This window comes from Patella vulgata, chromosome 7, assembly GCF_932274485.2.
Source record: "Patella vulgata chromosome 7, xgPatVulg1.2, whole genome shotgun sequence".
Taxonomy (NCBI): Eukaryota; Metazoa; Mollusca; class Gastropoda; family Patellidae; genus Patella; species Patella vulgata.
The window spans coordinates 25,595,253-25,618,881 of NC_065885.2; the positions used below are offsets into that span (position 1 = coordinate 25,595,253).

The 23,629-nt window shown below is 37.5% G+C and overlaps 1 protein-coding gene across 2 annotated transcripts in view; it reads right to left on the reverse strand.

Annotated features, from left to right (window-relative positions):
- Window positions 1-318: 318 nt before the first annotated feature.
- Window positions 319-23,629, reverse strand: part of LOC126827432 (E3 ubiquitin-protein ligase MIB2) — a 31,753-nt gene continuing 8,442 nt past the window's right edge. For both annotated transcript variants that reach the window (XM_050556742.2, XM_050556741.2), the window contains exons 10-19: window positions 22,839-22,996; window positions 21,643-21,791; window positions 20,845-21,001; window positions 15,936-16,090; window positions 15,504-15,630; window positions 14,842-14,941; window positions 11,983-12,077; window positions 10,839-11,014; window positions 10,164-10,363; window positions 319-5,302 (exon numbers count right to left, since the gene is read on the reverse strand). In XM_050556742.2, coding sequence (XP_050412699.1) covers window positions 5,265-5,302; window positions 10,164-10,363; window positions 10,839-11,014; window positions 11,983-12,077; window positions 14,842-14,941; window positions 15,504-15,630; window positions 15,936-16,090; window positions 20,845-21,001; window positions 21,643-21,791; window positions 22,839-22,996 — 1,355 coding nt within the window. In that variant the 3' untranslated portion in view covers window positions 319-5,264. The remainder of the gene's footprint in view (window positions 5,303-10,163; window positions 10,364-10,838; window positions 11,015-11,982; window positions 12,078-14,841; window positions 14,942-15,503; window positions 15,631-15,935; window positions 16,091-20,844; window positions 21,002-21,642; window positions 21,792-22,838; window positions 22,997-23,629) is intronic.

Below are 23,629 nucleotides of genomic sequence, written 5' to 3' on the forward strand. Positions count from 1 at the left end.
CATTTCAATAATCAGTTTGTGCGTAGTGGTCTTTAGTAATGGAAGGAAACTGGAGTATTGGACGAACAACCCTACTCCTTGCCACGTACGAGCGGGAAATCGAAACCTTGACACTTGAATTATGATGCAATGCACACACGTTAACTCCCCCCCCCCTCCTTTTCAATTCTGAAAATTTAATGAAAGTCAAGATTCTTTTGATTTAAATATTGTGATAATTTCAGTCCATAAAGTATAAATCAAATATAATTACAGGCCTCATTTCTGGCTCTGATACGTTGACAGGTCTGCCTGTGTTCACATAAAAAGACATCATGATATAATATCAAATCTTTATTACAGGAGTAATGGCTTTTCTGGTGACATATATAATTTAAACAATAACTGATAATTAAAGTATGAGAAAAATATCTATTTGATATAAGGTAAAACATAATCTATTACAATCTGATACATGTAATTACAGAATGAGAAAAATATCTCTTTAATATAAGGTAAAACATAATACATTGCAATCTGCTAATTACAGTATGAGAACCAGCGGTTGCCAGGCAAGATACGCCGATATTTTGCAAGAGATGGATTGAGAACAAGCAAAAAAAAGCTATTTTTCATACAATCAGGGGCCATAATCCAGGAAGTTATGGTCTGAAATGCGCGAATATCGACATGGACTGAGATATTTGGGATATATATTTTAAGTTTCATCAAAGTTTGCGTACGAGGGGCGGCCATTTTGTCCGACAGTTTCTATCAGATTTTCAGAAAATTCGAACTCAATCATCATAAGGGCGTAACGGTGATATATTCAAACTTTTTCTTTTTAAATTGGATAAAAATTATGACCTAGAGGGACCACAAGCTAAAAACGAGATTTTTCGTACACTCAAGGGCCATAATTCAGAAAGTTAAGATCCGATAAGCGCGAATATCGAAAGGAACCAAGCTCTTTGAGCTATAAACATGCATTTCAAATTTCATCAAAATCAGATGATAATTGTGACCTAGAGTGTCCACACGCTAAAAAGGTGACTTTTCGTACAATCATGGGCCATAATCCATGAAGTTTCAATCCGATACATGTCAATATCGAAAGGAACCTAGATCTTTTGGAGATAAACCTATATTTCAAGTCTCGTCAAAATCGGATAAGAATTGTTACCTGTATAGTGTCCACAAACAAATTGTGAATGGACGTCCGAACGGACAGGGGTGACGACAATATACGTCCACATGAAAATGTGGGCGTATAAAAATATCTCTTTGATATCAGGTAAAACAAAAACTATTACAATCTGATTACAGAATGAGAAAAATATCTCTTTAATATAAAATAAAACATAATACATTACATTGGAAATGAGGCTAATTGAGATGACATCACGCGCTGGGTGGAAATTCAACAGATTTGAAATTATATTACAAATGACTTGGGTGAAAATTAAAATTGACTTGGGTGGAAATTATATAAAAAAAATATTATAATTGACTTGGGTGGTAATTAAAATTGACTTGTGTGGAAATTAAAATTGACTTGGGTGAAAATTATAAAAAAACAAATTATATTAAAATTGACTTGGGTGAAAATTATAAAAAACAAATATTAAAATTGACTTGGATGAAAATTATAAAAATCAAATATTAAAATTGACTTGGGTGGAAATTATAAAAAAAACAAATTATATTAAAATTGACTTGGGTGAAAATTATAAAAAACAAATTATATTAAAATTGACTTTGGTGAAAATTACAAAAAAAACCCCAAATTATATTAAAATTGACTTGGGTGGAAATTAAAACTGACTTGGGTGAAAATTATAAAAAACAAATTATATTAAAATTGACTTGGGTGAAAATTATAAAAAACAAATTATATTGAAATTGACTTGGGTGGAAATTAAAATTGACTTAGGTGAAAATTATAAAAAAACAAATAATATTTTTTCATGTCCCTTATAAGCCACTGTAGTTACGCTAACGTTCGTTCTAAATTTCGGAATTATCTACTCATTGTGATGAGTGTTGCCCATTTCGACCCTCGTTCCCGAAAGTAGACTTCCTTGTACTTTAATTGGAGTGCACGGGGTTGGATAATTATCCGAATCAAGCAAACGATTTGTGTGAAAAAGCTGTATTTAACGCCGCCTTCTACCAAAGTGATATCGCCGAATTGACATTTTAAGCGACAATAACGGATTGGCGAATATCTATATTTAAAAGGACTGAGATATAAAGAAATTGGCAGAAATTAATGGTGTTGCTTTTATAATACAATTACATGCATATATAAAGTGGGTTTGATTAAAATATAAATTAAAACAAATAAATAGATGGTCTGAACGGGGGATGGCGTATGAATGAAGAAATTAAAAGGGGTTTAACACCTATTTTGTTCTGACTGGGTTAATGAGGACGGGATTTACGAAAGAACTATTGGCTATAGAGAACTCGATTAGTCCAAAAGGAAACCCACTGTTTCGTTAATAGACTAGAATTATCAACAGAAGAAAGGGGAGCGGATGTTTAAACACTTGAATAGACTTATTAAAGCGAAATGTTCAACGAGAACTCTGTCATTAACTCTTGGAAGATCCAAGTACGAAAATGGCCTTTCCGCCCCCTTAGCTACTTTAACCCAATTTTGAAATAGAGCTTCGGTAGGGTCCACGGAGGCTTTTCTATTCATTCAGTAGATGTGATCACCTCGAGGGATTAGGCACTGATCAGATTTACTTGATGAGTTGTATCGTGCAAAACACAACACAACACTTGTGTCACGTGCGTGACCTCACACAGCGAGTGCCATATGACCAAATACCTCCTTATAAAATAGTCCACCCCTTTCTTCGTTAACAGAAATAATATGATAATTATAATAAACATTTTTATCTTAAGTTTATTGGAGTTGACCTACTTGCATAATTTTACTTTTTAATGAGTTAATACCTCGTTATAAAATAATTCACCCTTTCCATTGTTAGCAGAAATAAGCTGATAATTATAGTGTTAAAAGTTTTTATCTAAATTTCTTTTGGTGTTGACCTATTTGCTTAATTTTACTTTTACTTTTTTTTAATATAATGAGCGAATAAATTATATTTGAATACGTCAGGGCGGCAATATGACGATTGCTTCAATATAACATATTTTTTCGTCGTATACAAAACAGTGAATTGGTTGCCGTCTTTGTGAAATAGAGAAATATTCAACCCTGAAACATGCGTTGGGTATAATTTTCCAATGAGTTACGTAGACATTTTATCTAGTTGACTGAGAGCCTCGTTTTAGTTGCGAACCTTCAATGGATAACGGTTACAAAACGGCGGTTCAGAATTTTCAGCTATATATTTTGGAATTTAGAAATGGTCACACCTCGTCATATTGAGTGACGCGTATGTGTATGGCGTGAAAATATCTTAGGGTGGGTATGGTTTATTAACTATTAGGAAGTTATACTTTTTTGCCAAAATTATGTTTTAGATTAGTTTTCAATTTTAACCTTCTGGGTTAGTCACGGCTCTAGCAACCTTCAGCAGACGCACGCTAGATCTTAGTATGTGGAGTAGACAGTACTGACAACTAATGGGGTGACAATTTTAGTAAAACTTGGGATAAACACATGAATATTCTCGGACAATATTTTTCGAGGCTACGGTCTTATAACATAACGGCTAGACGTAAACATTGGTCGTAATATGCTAGAAATTTTCTAAAATGCCAAAATAGAAAAAAAACTACCTAAATGTTAAACCATCGGCATCGAAGACTCCTTAGGCCTGGTTGTTTCTTGGAGTAGCTTTGATTCTGTGGTCTAATGTCAGTGACACTGGATTTGGCACCATTGTGCATTTACAATTAATATTTGCCTATGTCAGTAACATATATTACTGAGGAAGCAATATATTATCTTATATTAATATCACTTATTCGCTTTTTATGAGGGATAAATAATTTTATTGTTGAAAATGATTATATTAAAGATTTAATAACAAAATAAGGAAATGGACACTAATTTGCTTTACATCAACTCGGGTCTCAGAAAAGCGGAAGGAAATTCTGGAGCAGATTATTATATATTTTTTTAACAAAGTTCCGAAATTCCTTTTGAGTTGGTGCCGTACGTCAAATGATTAATTAGTGTGACTTGCCAGTAGTTGTATTACAAGTTCACAAGTAGTTTATATTTCGGATGAATGATAACATTTGCCAAGATTGAATGTTTTATGTTTACATGTAGGATTGCATTGTGTGATTGGTTGTGATTGAGACTGGTGTAAAGATACATTATTGGAGATTAGATAGAGAGCTGGTAGTTCTCACTACGATAGTAAAAAACTAGATAATGTAAAGGGAATTTGCTGAAAATTTCAGTCAAATTGATCCACTCTGAACCGAGATTTTTGCGATTGAATTTTCGGCCTAGCCTCGATCATTACTAAAGTGGGTACAATAAAGTTCCGATTATCCATTTCATGATTAAATCGGAACCTAATCCAATAAACATCTCAGGCTAGCGATGACACAGAGAGTTGAGTTGATAATGGTCTGGATAAGTTCATTAATGTCTAATTTAGATAACTTTTCAGGCCTAAAGAAATACCTGTAATAGGCAGATTTAGCTCTTGCATAATTTATGTTAGGTGGTGAGATATGAATTGTTTTTATCACTATAATGATTGTTGAAAAGTTTGTCATTCATATATGTATTAAGATTTCAACTAATTTGTTAGACGGTCATAATTATTATAGTGATCTTGCTGGGTAATATAATAGTTTATCAGTTCTGTGATTATTCTATGATTTTGAAATGTTGATATTATTGGAGATGGAGGATTGATTCTTTAGTTATTTGTTTTAAAATTGCATCATATTTTGTATAATCACAATAAAACAAATAGGTCACCAATATGACCATGTTTAATTCATCTTGTAAAAATGTGCAACGGGGATTCGTTTCATCGTTATCTCAGACATAAAAATGGATTGCGTATGGTTTCGTGTATTTTGGCGTAAACTACATTGCAATTAAACAATATATATATGTCATGTTTTCCTAAGTATTATTTATTGTATTATATTTTCATAAAAATATATTTAAAGTACTGTAAAATGTGTTTTTCTTTATGTGGGTTAAATAAGTCCGTCGATTTATCCAAACAGAGCAGAAAATCCAATTTTGTCGCACATGTTTGTTTAGTACTATGAATTTCTACTTCTTACTGATATAAAATTTGAGAGCACTAAACAAAGCCTGTTTTACTGGATTACTGAACTTTGCAGTCCTCGTTTACCGTCCTCTGGCCTGAAATAAAGAAACGGGACATCTCATTACGAAAATCATCCGATACTACAATAAAATCAAAGGTTATAATTCCCAACTATAGTTTTGGTTTTCTTCTGTGTTACACCGCTCATGACTGAATACAACAATTTTTCCCAATGTTGGATTATGACGCTTTATGATCTAAAGCATACCCATTAGACCACCGACCACCCGAGTCACCCCGTACATTTAGAATGTAGTGTTTGAGGGATTTATTTTAATCTAAATCGTTTTAGTTATAGCATTCGATGTTTAGTGGGGTATTTTATTTTGCGCTCGGTGGTCACCGTGGATTCGGATTAAAACTGGTTCGGTGACAAAACCTATTAAACTTTCGAACAGTAAAGAAAGCCCTGGGTACCTATCAGTCAGGTCGTTCATGGGGGGGGGGGGGTAACATTTATGGATAACGCAAACAGTTATGCGACCTTCCAGGATACTAAATCTGAGCAGGTTTGTTTCTTAAGTGCCCCCCCCCCCCCCCCATACACACACTCCAACGAATAACCAGCGGCTGCCAGGCTGGATATGCCCGAATTTTGCGAGATATGGATAAAGAACAAGCTAAACAAAAACCGATTTTTTGTACAATCAAGGGCCATAATTCAGGAAGTTGCGATCGGATATGCGCGAATATCGACAGGAACCAAGATCTTTGGGTTATAAGTTTTCATCAAAACCGGATCAAAATTCTGGACTTCCAGAGGGTCCACAACCTTGATATACCATATATTTACACTACATAAGTACGAGGGGTGGCTATTTTGTCCGGCAGTTTTGGTCCTATTTTCTCGAAATTCAAACTCAAGCTTCATTGCAGTGTAACGGTGATATATTCGAACGTTTTTTAAATCGGATAATTGACCTCTAGAGGGACCACAGCCTTGATATACCATATATTTACACTATTTGCGTACATGGGGCGACGATTTCGTCCGGCAGTTTTGGTCTGATTTTCACGAAATTCGAACTCAGCCGTCATTAAGGTGTAACGGTGATATATTCAAACTTTTTTTTTTAAATAGGATAGAAATTGTTACCTCTAGAGGGACCACAAGCTAAAAACGCGATTTTTCGTACAATCAGCTGCAATAATTCAAGAAGTTACGATCCGATATGCGCAAATATCAAACGGAACCAAGATCTTTGCGTTATAAACATGCACTTCAAGTTTCATCAAAATCGGATGAAAATTGTGACCCAGAGTGTCCACAAGCTAATCCACGAAGTTATGGTCCCATATATGCCAATATCCAAAGGAACCGAGATCTTTGGGAGATAGACCTATATTTTAAGCTTCGTCAAAATCGAAAAAAAATTGTGACCTGTAGAGTGTCCACAAATTGTGGACGGACGGACGTCCAGTTGTGATTCTGGCTATAAAAAAATGTAATAAAAATACAGCCTTCACGCGTCTGTCATCGTGAATCGGGTTAAATGTGTTCAGCGACAAAATTTGTTAAGTTTTCGAACAGTGAATACTACTGAATCAGTTGAGTCTTTCATGTAGAGGTTTAACATATCACGCAATCTGTGTATTATGTGAATTTTCATCTGTCCTGGTTTGTTTCGTGTCCTCAATCCCCCCCCCCCAACAGCTTTCACATGCCGAGTGGTAGCACATCGGGTCAACCTAGCTGAAAATTGTACAAATTTTCTCCAATCTGATATCAATGCATGCATATCTGGTATCATCAGAATGTAAGTCTGCCTGGTATCTGGCGGTGGGTGTGGTATTCCACGCCCAAAATGCCATGCCCCCAACTAGGCTAGATTAGCTCAAAAGTGTACCACATACAGCAGTATACCGTACATGTTCAGATATTACAAAAACACTGACAGACGTTGAAGTTGTTCAGTACAACTGCCAGACAGTTTGTGCAGTGGGTTACCACACAGGCACTTGAAGGGATTAAAATAAAATTTGTTACAACTGTTTGACTTGAAGGGATTAAAATAAAATTTGTTACAACTGTTTAACTATATATTACAGTATTAAGAAGGTGCATCACCCGACATTTTGTTTTGACTTGTTGACGGCATTTCGTCTGCTATCATTTCACAATACTTACTAGTTCGAGCGCTTCCCGTCGTTTTTATAGCCATCTAGACTTCATTTAATCCTTATACAGCTTCCAGTGTATTTAAATTTGTCATTTTACAACGTTACAACGTTATTAATTACAAATCAACCCCGAAGCGCTATCACATGGTCATTTCAAACTTCGTTGGACCGGAAATTACACGAAATGAGATCTCTGATGTCGCGTTGGGGAAGCCCTTATTCTTGATTGGTCGAGACGTGTTACTAAAACTAAAATTAACATTCATAGCTGACCGTGAATTAGGAATCTCAAAATAACAGCTGAATACTCTCATTAGTATGCACAATACCTGTGAAAATTGAATTGATCTCTCGTTTAGACAGGTAGTGTTAAAAAACTATATAATATTTTTTTGGAAAAAATATTTTGCCTTTTAAAATTTTAGTCAGCAAAATGAAGCGTAAAAAAACGATGTGTATAGTGCCACTCTAGTGTAGTCACTCTGCTTTACGCCCGCATTTTTTGTTTGTATGCACAGACAGCAACAACACGATGACGTTCCATTGCAACAAAATTGTGGTCAGTTTTTATAACCTCAAAAGCCTGGCTTTGCTCTGGAATTAATACCTGGCATTTTCACCCGACAAACACGCGGGTTTGTGTCTTGGTGCAGTCTGGGTCATCCAGTCCCTAGGCAAATTTCGCACAACGGATAGGTTAGTGAAGGCACTGGGTGAAACAGACTTACTAATAAAAACAAAAGGAAATTCTTTTGACCTCAATTCGTGCAACTTTCGGTCCAACGAAGTTTGAAATGGACATGTGATAGCGCTTCGGGGTTGATTTGTAATTAATAACGTTGTAAAATGACAAATTTAAATACATTGGAAGCTGTATAAGGATTAAATGAAGTCTCGATGGCTATAAAAACGACGGGAAGCGCTAGAAGTAGTAAGTATTGTGAGATGATAGCAGACGAAATGCCGTCAAACAGTTGTAACAAATTTTATTTTAATCCCTTCAAGTGCCTGTGGGTTACCATTACCAGACTCGCTCAAAGTGCCACGTCCCCAACTAGGATATATTAGCGGGCACAGTTCCCGTCGTCCAAAATTGTGCCAGGATGCGTAGAATGTATATATCTAGCACGTCTGGAAGAAGCGATAAACTGCTGTTGCGGGAACTTTTATTTTCAAAAACGCATTTTTAGCCCCAAAAACCGTTTTGCCCCAAAATAATTTCTTGCAACCGCAGTTTATTGCATCTTCCATACGTGCTAGGTATCAATATTCTACGCATCCTGACATTTACTTTTTTTTAGAACACGGGAACAGTGCCCGCTAATCTATCCTAGTTGGAGGCCTAAGTTTTTAGGGCGTGTCTGTTAGGGGTAACCCACCGCACAAATTGTCTGGCAGTGGGCATTCATGATTCCTGTGGTGATACTGAAAAACCCCAAAGCTGTTTTAGGTGGTACAGATTTCAGCTAATCTAGCCTAGCTGTGGTCTGGAAATTAGATAACTCTTGTCAGGGATACTCCCCCACTACAAATTTCTGGCAATTACATAGCTTTGTCAGGGGTACCCCATCACCAGAAATGTCTAAGTGTTTTTGTAATACCTGAAGATGTACGGTACACTTCTGTACGATTTTCATGTGGTACACTTTTGAGCTATTGTAACCTAATTGGGGTTTCTTTTTGGGGGGGGGGGGGCGTGGAGATGTCATTTTAGGCGTGGAATACCACGTGACCACACCCACCACTAGATACCCGGCAGACTTTTATTCTGATACCAGATATGCATACATACCATATAGGAGAAAAATTGTATACTTTTAAGCTAGGTTGACCCCCTGGGTTCCTGGTCTGAGTTCCAATCGGATTATAGATGCATTAAGTGTAGTTTAATGGTGAGTGCAGACATTAAGTAATATATTGATTATTGCACGAGTGCGTTTAGCTCGAGGGTTATATCTATATATATTACACACGAGACCATTAAACAACTTAAAATACAGCCACTATCCAGCACGTGCATTTCAATGAAATACGTCACGCGGGACCAATATTTCAACTAGTATAAATAATGTACCCTTGGCACATTGCCCGTACCATTATGTGCAATAATGGTACGCCATCAAAGGATGACGTCACATCTGTATTGTAAATTATCAGATTTCCCAGGGTATGTATAAAGGACAACATTGGTGTCAGTCATTACCACATATGATAGAACTGGTTTAATAGTTCCAAATATAATTTTAACAGATCATTGCTACGATGCGTAATCAAGGTTTCAACAAACGGAAGTGACGAAAGCAAAAGGGAAACAAGAGTTATCCTTCTATATAACTGACTGAAGTGACGAGTGATAACAGATACACGGGCGAATATCTGCTCACTAATAATTCCTTCGAAGACCAAAAGTTGTTATATGAGACTGTGAGAGGCTATAGGACAATTTAAAACAGAAATTGACTGCCACTAGAAAAGAAACTTTTAATCGTCCAAGGAATTATTAGTGAGCAGAAATTCGCCCTTGTTATCCCACTCGTCACTTCAGACAGTTATATAGAAGGATAACTCGTGTTTTCCTTTTGCGTTCGTCACCTCCTTTTGTTGAAACCTTCATTACACATCTATCGTAGCAATAATCTGTGTTACAAATTTATTTGGAACGTGTTTAACGAGTTCTATCACATGTGTGATAATTACTGACACAAATATTGCCCTTTAAGGTGTGGGCCAGTTCAAAATTCCCTTTGAATAAAACTGTGGAAATAAAACACTAACCCCGTCCACTTCTAGACCGTAATCTACGCTCGATACGCTGTTCACACATGGGACACTTCGATATCTTTAAAGCACATCTATCACAGACACACGTATGGTCACATGGCGATAATGTGATATCTGCTACTTTGGAAAAACAACTGGCACATGGCATTAGTGTCTGGTTTAAAAATAAACTGCGTGAAACTTGAGTAGTGGACCTGTGAATAATAAAAATAAGAACTCCTTTTTATAACATATTATTATTCTGGAATGACTTGTTTCAGCAAAATTGATTTCAACATCCATGACAATTTTGTTTTCAACTGTATCCGTTGTTATATTCCGCCTAGGGCACCTTTTATGCTCCATTTAGAATGTAATTAATGAAATAGAATGAATCTATTTCTATTGTCGGACATTTAGCTATGATTGTGTTCCTTCGAGGTTAGTAAGGTCACCTAGTGCAATCTACATATCATGACTAATCAGAAGAATAAACTAAAGGACACTTAAAATAAAAATAAACAGATCCTTATGTCAAGAACTAATTTGGAAAATGTTAGCAGGTATTAACTACATTGTGTACAGTGTAGCTTGTGGGTCAATCTGTAGTTGTATATGGACCCTACAAATGAAAATGGTATAACCGAGATAACCGGTATTTTTAATCTTCAGAAATTAAAAAAATTATACCTTTGTCGTACAAAATTTCTAACTCTGGCTTTAACCACCTCATCATTGCACAAATCTAACGGCGTTCTGCCAAATATATTCCGTTTTTCCAAAGATGCACCTTTCTGTATTAACAAACCAGCAATCTTAATACGATTCTCTCGCTTAGGTGAACCAAGACCCAATAATCTCTCAAGCTGTGAAAATAATGAGAAAAACATTATTTCCTGTTAAAAGATAGCCACATACGGTGTGAAAATGCACCCACAAAACATCTTTGTCTTAAGAAACAAGTCATTAACAGCAGCTTATCCGAAAGTAAAACTGGGTTGTTCATCAAATTTGACAAGAAGCCTTTATGCCTTCTAAAAATGTAGCTCGTGTCCGCGAGCTTATCGGAGGAAAAAAAGGGGGGGGGGGGGTTAACTCTAGAATTGAAGGTTACGGGTAGGGTTCAACCTTTCATTACTTCAAAACAAATTTGAAATTAGTCCGTAAAAACTGTTATCCATATCCCATTCTAAGTTGTCGCGGGAAAAGAAGGGCACGCAGTTCTGAATATCGACATGGTTTATCCCCCCATGACCCCAATGATTCATACCAAATTTGAAGTAAATCCATTTAAACTGTAGTTTCTGTCGCATTAAAAAAAATATTGAGTAAGTAACGGACAATATAGCAGACGCTATATTGAATAGACAGTGGTCCGGGCCACTTTTTGTTCGGGTGATATTTCGTGGTCATAAACACGACAATAATTTACTGCCAAAGGTCACCAAGAATATTAAAGGACAATATTGGTGTCAGTCATTATCACATATGTGATAGAACTAATTAAACACGTTCCAAATATAATTTTAACAGAGATCATTGCTACGATAGCTGAGTAATACAGGTTTCCTGAATCGGAAGTGACGAACGCCAAAGGAAAACACGAGTCGCCCCTCTATATAACTGACTGAAGTGACGAGTGATAACAGATACATGGGCGATTTCTGCTCACTAATAATTCCTTCCAAGACCATTCTTGTGCAAGATAGACTCGCGGGAACACGCCAACAGATAATTATTTAAATCTTTTTTAAAACAGAAATTATATGTATATATAGTCAATATCCATGGCTGCTGTGTCAGGTGAATATATGATAAAGATATTGTGACGTACCAGGTCTTCTCCACTGTCTCTGGAACTTCTATTTTCATGCAATGCCATGTGAAGAGGAGTGCTACCATTCATGTTCGTTGCATCAACTCTTGCGCCTTTTAATTAAATAAAATCGTTTTCAAATCATGAATGTCATATGAAAATATATAAGCCATTCTAATGTCTATTTTTTGCGGACATTACCGAAGTGGGCTAAAAGTTCTGTCATATATGACCAACCTGACCAAATATGCACGCCCCTACCTTAGGACTCATAAGGCTTGTAGTCCGGTCGCCAAACCCAATTTTTCGAGTGAACCTGGAAATTATATACAAAGTTTTTTTTATGATTGATTTTAGTAGCCTATGGTGTCATCTTTCAGAATCTGCCGGGTGAACCTCGGTCACCCTTGAGCGTTTTGAGAAATTCAAGATGGCGTCCAAGACGGCCGCCACATCAAATAATCCCCTATAGCTCCCATAGTATTTATTCTAGGATGATAATTTTGGTGTCTAACCGTATGTTTTTGGGGTCAAGGAATACACTGAAATCATGTATTATGTTGTGGGGTGATTAGATGATATTAAAACCAAACAAGCCAGAGAATATGGCCCTTTTACTAGTTAGCGGCGGTTGGGGGCAATTATTTCACCGAACCAAACTATATCAGGAGATAAACTATATATTTCTGGACATAAGAGCGTATGAGTGATAGGATAACACCACATTCATCCCTATCAGGGCATTCAGGGCCACATGGGTCGGTCCTGAAAAGGGAGGCACAAGCTGATTGTTTAAAATTAAAAAAAAACAAATTCTACCCGCAAAACAGGAACGTAACTTCCACAAAACTAGATAATATCCAGTTTAATACTTTAGTCGTGTTTCTGGCTGCAACCTGTGAAAGCACAAGCGCAATTATTGTATATTCTAAGCCCTCCCTAGTGCAGCTACAAGCACACGTACTACATGAGCTGTCACTATTGCATCCACATCTGATGAGCCACATGGCAGACTCCGGACCAAGTTTACCGGTTGTGATGTTTTCAATTTAGTGTCCTTCTCCCAGCAATACAGTTCCGGATCAAGTTCCGACGGATTCCGATCTTCCAGTGAACGCCACTCAATAGCTTAGCGATGTCGTATTGTTATGTTCATTGCAAATGCATCATTCGTTGGAGCTAGACTACATGATTTAGGTGGGGATGATGTCGATACATTTCCAGTTTTAGATGCCTGATACCTTCCAGCGTGTTTTAAGTCATCGGTTTGCAAGAGCTCGGTCCAAAATCACCAATCCAGGAAAGAACAGCAGTTGACATTGGTCAAACTACGGAGAAACACATGTCAATTATCATTGAAATCCTGCCAGCTCATTCTCTTACTGGATGTGACACGGGTACATGCGGCTACGTCGTGTAGAAATCAACAGTTTTTAAAGTGGTTAGAGCTTGATTGTATTCTCTCTCACCCCACTCGTCGGAGTAATAGACACTCCAATAGAATCATTGCTCACACAGTTACACAGGTCACTGTATTTATGTCAGCTTTTTTATGAACAGAGTTCTAAAAATCTGTCTGAAACACGCTGGAGGGTGTGGACATCTAAAGCTGGAAATGTATCGTCATTATTCTCCACCCAAACCATGTAATCTTGCTCAACGAATGATACATTTGCAGAGAACGTAAAAAGAGCTCATCACCAAGCTATTGTGTGGCGTTCACTGGAAGATCGGAATCCATCGGAACTTGATCTGGAACAGTATTGCTGGGAGAAAGATACCAAATTGAAAACATTACAACCGATAAACTTGCTCCGGAGTCTGCCATGTGGCTCATCAGATGTGGATGCAGTAGTGACAGCTCATGTAGTACGTGTTCTTGTAGCTGCACTAGGGATGGCTTAGAATATACAATATTTTGCGCTTGTGCTGTCACAGGTTGCAGCCAGAAACACGACTAAAGTATTAAACTGGATATTACTTAGTTTTGTGGAAGTTATGTTCCTGTTTTGCGGTTAGAAATAGTTTTTTTTAAAATGTTCAACAATCAGCTTGTGTCTCCTTTTTTCAGGACCGACCCATGTGGCCCCGGAGCCCCTGATAGGGCTGTATTTGGTGTTATCACTCAAACGCTCCTATGTCCAGAAATATATAGTTTGTCTCTAGATTTAGTTTGGTTCGGTGAAATAATCGCCCCCAACCGCCGATAACGAGTTAAAGGGTCATATTGTCTGGTATGTTTTATTTTAATATCATCTAATCACCCCACAACATAATAAATGATTTCATTGTATTCCTTGACCCCAGAAACATACGGTTAGACACCAAAATTATCATCCTAGATAAATACTATGGGAGCTATAGGGGATTATTTGATGTGGCCGCCATCTTGAATTTCTCAAAACGCTCAAGGGTGACCGAGGTTCACTCGGCAGATTCTGAACGAGGACACCCTAGGCTACTAAAATCAATCATAAAAAAAAAACTTTGTATACAATTTCCAGGTTCAATCATAGGTCTGCCTGACTATTGTCAAAGATGTCTCATGTATCCACCCCTTCCGCCACATGGGCATTACCTACGATGGAACCATTGATCAATGGTTTAAATTCCCGGCGATAAATTCTCAAGTCAAAGTATTGGTTTCTCAAGTATTGGTTTGTTTGTCAAGACATTACTAATTAGAGAGAAATGGGGTATAACGTCCACTCGACAAAAACTAGGTCATTTCGGGACTAACATAATATGGTCCAATATTATTTAAATAATTCTCTTTAGCGTTGGGAGGAAACCGGAGGACCCGGAGAAAACCCACAAGGCTGGACAGGCGACCCTACTCATTGTTACGTACAACCGGATTACTAATTAGTTTGATACCTTTCTCCAAGAAAAACTGAACTATATCTAACCGGGCTTCAACACACGCTACATGTAATGGAGTTGAGCTCGCATTATTTTGGCTATTCACAGCACCTCCCTAAAAAAAAAATTAAATATTTTTGTATTTACTGTTATTAAAATATTAAAACAATTACTGAATTTCAATCGTTTTGAATGTGTTTGCGGGCGTGTTATACCGCAGAAAGGCAGATAAAATCAGAAAGAAATGTCGACCTACACCCATTACTATTATAACCCTTCACCTCTGAACTGCGTTAAGGTTGTAGAGGTACCAGAGACACACACCCGATTGGGTCTCCACGGACCTGGACCACGAATTTGCTTTTTGCCCATTCACCCCCTTGGTCTTCAACTGATCATTCCTAGGAAGTCTTCTAGGAATGACATGGAGGTTGAAACACTACTACTGCTACAATAGTGTACTGCTACTACTGTTAATGATTTAAATAAAAGGAGAAGAGAATCACCGACGAAGCATCGAACTAACTAAATCAATGTACCAGACACGAATCATAGATCCTGTTTAACAAATATTAACTGTTTTTATTTGAGTTATAGTTGTTAGTGTTGCACAAAGCTACAACCACCATCAAAGAGCACTAACGATACATGTTAAAATTATTATTTAGTCTTATTACCTTTCTTACCAATATACGAGCACAATCCGTATGATTATTGGCGGCTGTGATATGTAAAGCCGTAAAACCATCTACTGCTTTAGAATTTACCACTCCCGGTTTCTTTTCAAGGATTCTTTCAACAGCTCTAAAGAATAAAATTTTGAAAATGAATATGTGACCTTTTTTAAATTAAAATAAATGTTAAAGAGGATCTTCACAACATTCTGCATTAGCTACATTTTAACACATCTGAAAGTTTACCGTTATGCCAATAATTTTAACGGTACAATCCTCGTCAATGTTGCGATATCACATTTCCAGTAAACTAAACCTGTATTCTCGGTAGTCTGGATAAGCGAGATTGTTCCCAACAGACGGGTATAATATATACTAAATTCAGAACAGTTTATTGGAAATGTTTCAGCTTAATACATTATCAAAATTACGTACACGGGGCGGTCTTTTAGCGCAGCAAGATGGAGAACGTTGAAACCCTTCTTGTTGTGGAGAGTAGCATCATAATTCTCTGATTCACACAGGGATCTAACCGCATCATCACATCCTTTATATATTGCAAGGTGCAGGGCCGTATCGCCATCGCTGTCCTACAATTTATTCAAAAAGGAAATATATAGAGAATCTCCTACCAGTCTTTTTTGATATCAAAAAATATCAACATAAGTTGATAAAGTAACAAAAAACGAGGGCTCTGCCGATTTTTTTTTTTACTTTATCAACGGGTGTTGATATATTTTGATATCAAAAAAGACGAGTAGGAGATTTTATTTATCACCCAATCCCTTCTTACATGCACAAATATAATTCTTTGACGTAGATTTCACTTTTACTGAACATTACGGCGTAGTGATACATCATTTTTTGACAGCAATTCAACCATTGCAAAGTCCTTTATATTGACCCAGTGTTTCCATCAAGGTCAATTGAATAACTAACAACAGTTCATTTTTAATAAAAAAAAAGTTATTTTTAATAAGAAATGATCTGTTCTTTGAAAATAAAATAAGGAGTTCCCTTTCAACTGGCCAAATTCACGTAAAGCGATATCTCCTAAGGATTATGAAATATATCATTATAAAATATATCACACAAGCGATATCTACTGTAGAATGTATTATTGGGTGATAAATCACCGTTACACCATTCATGAAAATCGGACCAAAGCTGCCAGACCAAATATCCCTGATTGTACGAAAAATCTCGTTTTTTGCTTGTGGTCCCTCTACAGCTCACAATTATTATCTGATTTAAAAAAAACTGTTCGAATATATCACCGTTACACCGTAATGTTGGTTGAGTTCGAATTTTGTGAAAATCGGACGAAAACTGCCAGACAAAATGGCCGCCCTTCGTACGCAAATAGTGTAAACATCTGGTATATCAAGGCTGTGGACCCTCTAGAGGTCACAATTATGATCCGATTTTGATGAAACTTGAAATACATGTTTATAACCCACAGATCGTGGTCCCTTTCGAGATTTGCGGATATCAAATCGTCACTTCTTGACTTATGGCCCTTGATTGTACAAAATTTAGGGGTAACAATTTTGATCCGATAAAAAAAAAACCTGTGATCTTAGTTCCTTTTGATAATCGCGCATATCCAAACGTAATTTCCTGGATTATGGCCACTGATTGTTCGAAAAATCGCATTTTTAGCTTGCGTAGGCTATGGCGGATACAACCAGGGTGGTGTAAGAAATTACGGCGCACTCAACCAAGCACTACCGTGGTCATTGGTTGATAAGCATAATCAGAGCAATAAACCATAAAATGAAATGGGATTTAACGTCCTACATACAGTGTGCTATGAGGTAAATTTTGCCCGGACAGCGGCACTACGGCCTACTCTTATATCGAATTCCAGCTGTCAAGGGATCTTTTACGTGCACGCCAATGTGTACACGGGAACTCGGTTTCTTGTTCCATCCGAACAACTTGTCCGGCCCTCCGTCCTGTATCACTGACAAGGGTGAACCACGCCGGCTGGATGAACGTTCTCGGCCAAAGCAGGGATCGAACACCCAACCTCCAGAATAGCGAACCAGCGTCTTACCCACTTAACTGAATGGAATGAAATGGGGTTTACGCCATACTAATTAAACAAACGTAATCGCCCACCATATTACTTTGAATCGTTGAAGATATTTCGCCTGCTATCAGCTTCAATGAAATACTCCACAAAATCCTCTGTTGGACACAACGTGAATGTGCTGGGTGAACTGTACATGCGCGAGGTCGGATGTTCCCCCTAAACGTGAAAATTTAAAAGTTCAACTTAAATTATGTACACTATACATTTAATGACTCGGGTTACACACCCACAGCCGAATGTAAAGCTTCCATAAAGCTGTCTAGTGAATCCAGTTGGGGAACTTGGTCCGATAAACGATTCCAATGAGCGATTACGCGTGATACGCGTTAATTTTACAGTGGTATGGTATGAACTTTCTACTTTGACGAACTGGTGGATCTGGTAGTATAAATGTTGGTACTGCTTATGCATAACTTTGTACATAAGTACTAAGTCCGAATATTGTCTACGTTGTTCCAGAGATGGCCAATTCAGGTGCTGTATCATAAGTGTAACACTACTAGGGTTTTTATAGTTATATGGCTTCCTAAGTACGGATGTAGCTGCATTACGTTGGATCTGTTCTATTTGTTTCACTTGTGTTTATTGTTGCGGGTTCCAATTGTTAACTATACTCCAGCTTCGGTCGTACTGATGTCTGATAGGCACGTTCCTTCACGCCTTTTGGACAGTTTCTAAGATTACGTTTCAGGAATTCTAAGACACTTGAGGCTTTTGAGGTTATGTTGTCTATATGTAAATTATATGGATGGTTTTTGACGACTTCCAACGATGTTCCTTCCATTTTTGGAATCAAAATGGGAAACTTTCCTTTTTGTTACGTTCATGACTGCACATTTGTACTGCATCTGCCAGGTGTTACTCCATTCTACCAGGATGTTTAAATCTTTTTGAAGTGATAAGTGATCTTCTGGAGATGTTATGTGGATGTAAATTAATCAGCCGCAAATAGGCGAATGGCACAGGAGGATATATTAAACGCAATGTCGTTTATAAATACAGCGTGACCGGAAGTAGGACGAAATGGGGTCAAAGGAATTCCCTTTTGTTTTTGTTTGCAGCAGTCTGGGGTGTTGGATGGCCGAATGGTTAGCAATGGCCGAATGGTTAGCACGTGCGCACTGTATCATAAAGCCTGTCATTGAGTCAACTGGCGTGGTTTCGAATCCCCGGTTGTACGTGACAAGGAGTAGGGTCGCCTTCTAACCTCGTGGGTTTTCTCCGGGTCCTCCGGTTTCCTCCCATTGCTAAAGACCCCTACGCGCAAGCGAATTATTGAAATAAAATTAAACCATATGTTAGTCCCGAAATGACCTAGTTTGTGTCTAGTGGACGTTAAACCACATTTCTCTCTCTGCAACAGTCTGTATCATCCAGTCCCATTTATTAACCTATCCGTTACTGGAAATTCGCAAAGTGACTGGCTGATTCAGACTGCACCAAAACACAAACCCGCGTGTTTGTTGGGTGAAAAATGTCAGGCTTTTGAAGTTATAGAGTGGCACTAGACACCGTTTTTTACACTGATTTTTATACGCCCACAATATATTGTCGTCGCCCCTGTCCGTCCGTCCACAATTGGTTGTGAACACTCTAGAGGTCACAATTTTTATCCGATTTCAACGAAACTTGAAATATAGGTTTATCACCATAAGATCGCGGTTCCTGTCGATATTAACATCTATCCGACTGTAACTTCATGGATTATGGCCCTTGATTGTACGGATTGTAATTTTTATCCGATAAAAAAAACTGTTTTAGTATATCACCCTATGGATGGCCAAGTTCAAATTTTGTGAAAATCGGACCAAAACTGACTAACAAAATGGCCACCCATCGTTCTCGCATAGCGTAAAAATATGGTATATCAAGGTTATGGACTCTATAGAGGTCACAATTTTTATCCGATTTTTTTGAAACTTGAAATGTAAGTTTATAACCCAAAGATCTCAATTCCTTTCGATATTCGCGCATATCGGACCTTAACGTCCTGAATTATGGTCCCTGATTGTACGAAAAATTGCGTTTTTAGCTTGTGGACCCTATAGCGGTCATCTCAGTTCCTTTCGATATTCGTGCATATCGGATCGTAACCTCCTGAATTATGGCCCCTGATTGTACGAAAAATGGCGTTTTTAGCTTGGGTTCGCTCTAGAGGACACAATTATTATCCGATTTAAAACACCGTTTGAATATATCACCGTTACACCATAATGAAGGTTGAGTTCGAATTTCGTGAAAATCGGCCCAAAACTACCAGACTAAATGGCCGCCCTTTGTCCGCAAATAGTGTAAACATCTGGTATATTTCATTGAAATCGGATAAAAATTGTGACATGTAGAGTGTTCACAATTAATTGTGGACGGACGGACAGGGGCGACGACAATATACAAAATTGAAGTAATGATCGATGCCCAAAAAATCTATTATAACAGATATCGGCCGAAACCTGAGATGTTCGGTTTATTTCTTTGTTACGGGCACTTCATTTTTGCCTAATAAAATGCAAAATATTCCCCCCTCCCTTTCAAAAAAAAATATATTAATTCTGTATTACTTTACATGACTACTCGAAAGATATGCCCCCCCCCCCCCCACCACAATCACACATACACACACTTTTACGTCTGCAAGTTGCAGAAATAAAAAAAATTAATTATAGATATTATAGATATTTTCCTAATTCTGAGTTTCTTAATTCGCGATCAGCTATGAAGGTCAATTTTAGTTTTAGTAACACGCCTCGATCAATCAAAAATCGGGGATTCCCGAACATGACGTTGTTGACCTCGTTTCTTCTTACTTGCGGTCCGTCGAAGATACGAATATCCAAGTGATAACGCTTCAAGTTTGATTTGTAATTAATAACGCTGTATAATGATCAAATAAAGTCTCGTTGGCAAAAAAATGGCGGAAAGTGTTAAAACTAGTGAGTATTGTGAGACATAGCAGACGAAATATATTCAACGATTCAAAACAATATGGTGGGGATTCACCTTGTGTTATTAGTAACACTAGTCAAACAGTTGTAAGAAGTTTTATTTTAATCCCTTCAAGTGCCCGAACCAACGACCTGCGGCATATTTCTATCCTCTTTCCCCAACGAACAAAAATTCCTGTGTCGATGGAGGTGCTAAAAAAAATAGACTTATAATAAAACCAATCATGTCAATAAATTTGTAGGGATAAGAACAAAAGCTCCGCCAATTTCAGTTTAGAATATGTGTATAGTACAAGACAAATACCTGGATGTTCATATCGGATCCTTTCTGTAATATAAGTCTAACTACGTCTCCATAATCATGTGCAGATGCACAATACAGGGCTGTTTTCTTATCCTCTGGAACAGTTTTTACATTAATTCCTCGAGAAATCAATAATTTAGCAATGCCCCTCTCTTTTCTGAAATTATCAAGGTTAAATCTAAAGATACACCAACATACTTCTTCAGATCAGTGCTTGCATTGCCTATACGTTAAACCCAGGGATTATCCTTCCCTAGAATATTATAGATGAAATGAAATGGGGTTTAACGTACTACTATATTTCACCAACCGGTATAATGAAGATGCCCCGCCCCGTAAATAGCAAACATAATACCGATACAGAACCATGCCAACGGGTCCATTGATATCTTAAATGAGAAGTGTGAACATTATTTTGTAATTAATAATAAAGTGAGCTATATGGCATAATGTTCTAATGCTCGCCATAATAAGATCAATCATTTCTGGGTTCAATCCCGGGTGTGTGCGGGACAAAGTCGGGTCACCACCCTACATTCAAGATTTTCATTCAGGTATTCTCCTTACGCCTAAAGACCGCATATTCCCCGACTTCATTTGACCCATGCGCAAAGGTGAATTCTTGCGAAAATATAGCCCAGTTTATGTCATAAGGAATTCTAACCCCATTTACTTAACAGTATCTGGAAATTGCTAGATATTTCCCATTGTTTATACCTATTTTAAGTTGTTTTGATACTCCATGATCAAACCTTTCGAACATTAGCATATTTGATGGTTTATCCAAACATTACCTACCCAACTAATGCTGCTATCAGGGCCGTGTTGCCTTTGTGATCTAATTTATTAATATCAGCACCTTTGTTTAATAATTCGTCAACAACACTTGTAACTCCTTGGTGGCAGGCTAAAACTAATGGTGTCACGCCTTTAAATTCAACATTTACCTAAACATATTACAAGAAAAACATGAACCTTAAACATCCACGGGTTAAAAGATACACTGATGGGTTGATAAGAACTCCAGGTTAAAATGATTTACAATCGCCAGTTAAAAATGAATGAGAGAAATGATGGAAAGTTTGTCTGGACCGTAACACCCGCATACTCTCTATCGAATTCCAACTTTTGCGTGTGCGGCAACGAGTACAGATGGACCTCCGGTTTTCTCCGCAGTTGAAATGCTTAAACGGGAATGGAATTTTCTCGATCAACACCGGGATTGAACCTGGGACCTACTGGTTAGTGATACAGCGACATACTACTGTCAAAATACTGTTTGTAGCTCTTAAAGTAAAGAGTGCAATTCAAAATAGTATCCTATTTATTCATCGGGTCAACCAAAACAGTGCTTACACTGGTCTGTTGATCACCATTTTCATCTATTGCGACATAAGTTTCGCGCCCCCTGTGAAAAAAATTGTCGACCATAAAAAATAGATATATGTACATATGTAGATTGTCCAATTTTAAATCACCCCTGAGAACATTTCCCGGACCCCCACCCCGCACCCCCCGTTGCTCTGAGCTAGTTACGGCCCTGGATTAGTGTCGATTAGTATTTACGGTTAGAGCTGCAATAAACTATTTAAGGTAAAAAAATATTTAAACATTTATCTTAAAGGAGGCAAGTCTTTAACTCAATATCATCCACAGTCTTCGACATTGCAAACACGACATATTGGTCAACTGGTGTTATCTTACCTTGAAAAGAAGGACGTCTGATATCTAATATTTAAGACGAAATGAGAATTTTAAAATTGGCACACGAATCGCGTGCCAGAATGATTTCGAGTGCCATTACCAAATATTCTGCGTCTGCCACTGTATACTAACAGTAACAGTACAGTCAAATGTATAGTGAATACCAACATCTACCCCCGTCGCGAAAATTATTCGCCACAAGCACCACGACCAGTGCGGCATGTGATCTTATCTTAAAACAGTCTTACTGCTTTTAGTTAATATTTTGCCATATGTCCTATCTTACTTACCACTTCGGGATGCTTCCGTATCAAACTTATAGCTTCGGATGACTTATTTTCTGATATGGCTCTGTATAGTGCATTGCTCATTAAGGTGGAACCAGAACCACCTGTCTGTTGTTGACCAAATAGACCTCCCATTAATCTCAATAAGGCATTGTTTAAATCTATCAAATGTAATGTTGTAGAATGGTTAGTTTAAATGATTTCTAAGTTTATTAGTAATCTGGCAGAGTAATATCACATAGTACTGCGATGCGAAAGAATAAGAAAAACCCGTGACGTTCAGATTGGACGTTAACGTGAAGACTGTTCTTCCGTATGGTCAGCTGAACAATACCATGTCCGTGAAAGATATGTTACCAGGTAACAAAACATGATCTTCGTCACCGTCGCAGTTCACAAAGGTTGTCGCATATTTATTATTTTATAGGTGACATGAGATTTTACAAAACATTAAAGATTGACCAAGAGTAAGAACCCATGAAGTGGTTAATAATATGTACATTTATACCGCGCACAGCTCCATGCTAATATGCATGCTTAAGGCGCTACACGGCCAGGGTGCCATAATAGGTCATAAATAGATGAGGTTTTAAATTAGTTCAGAATGTGTCTAGGCTGGATGATAGTTTAACGTTCAGGGGTAATGAATTCCAAAGAACTGGCACACTGAATGTGAACACACTATCTGTATCCAAATGATTTGGGTTTATATTTTGGGATTTGAGTCAGCTATTTTCAAAGTTGATGTACATGTTTCTCATTTTATAGTGAGTGTTTTGATCAATCATGGTTAA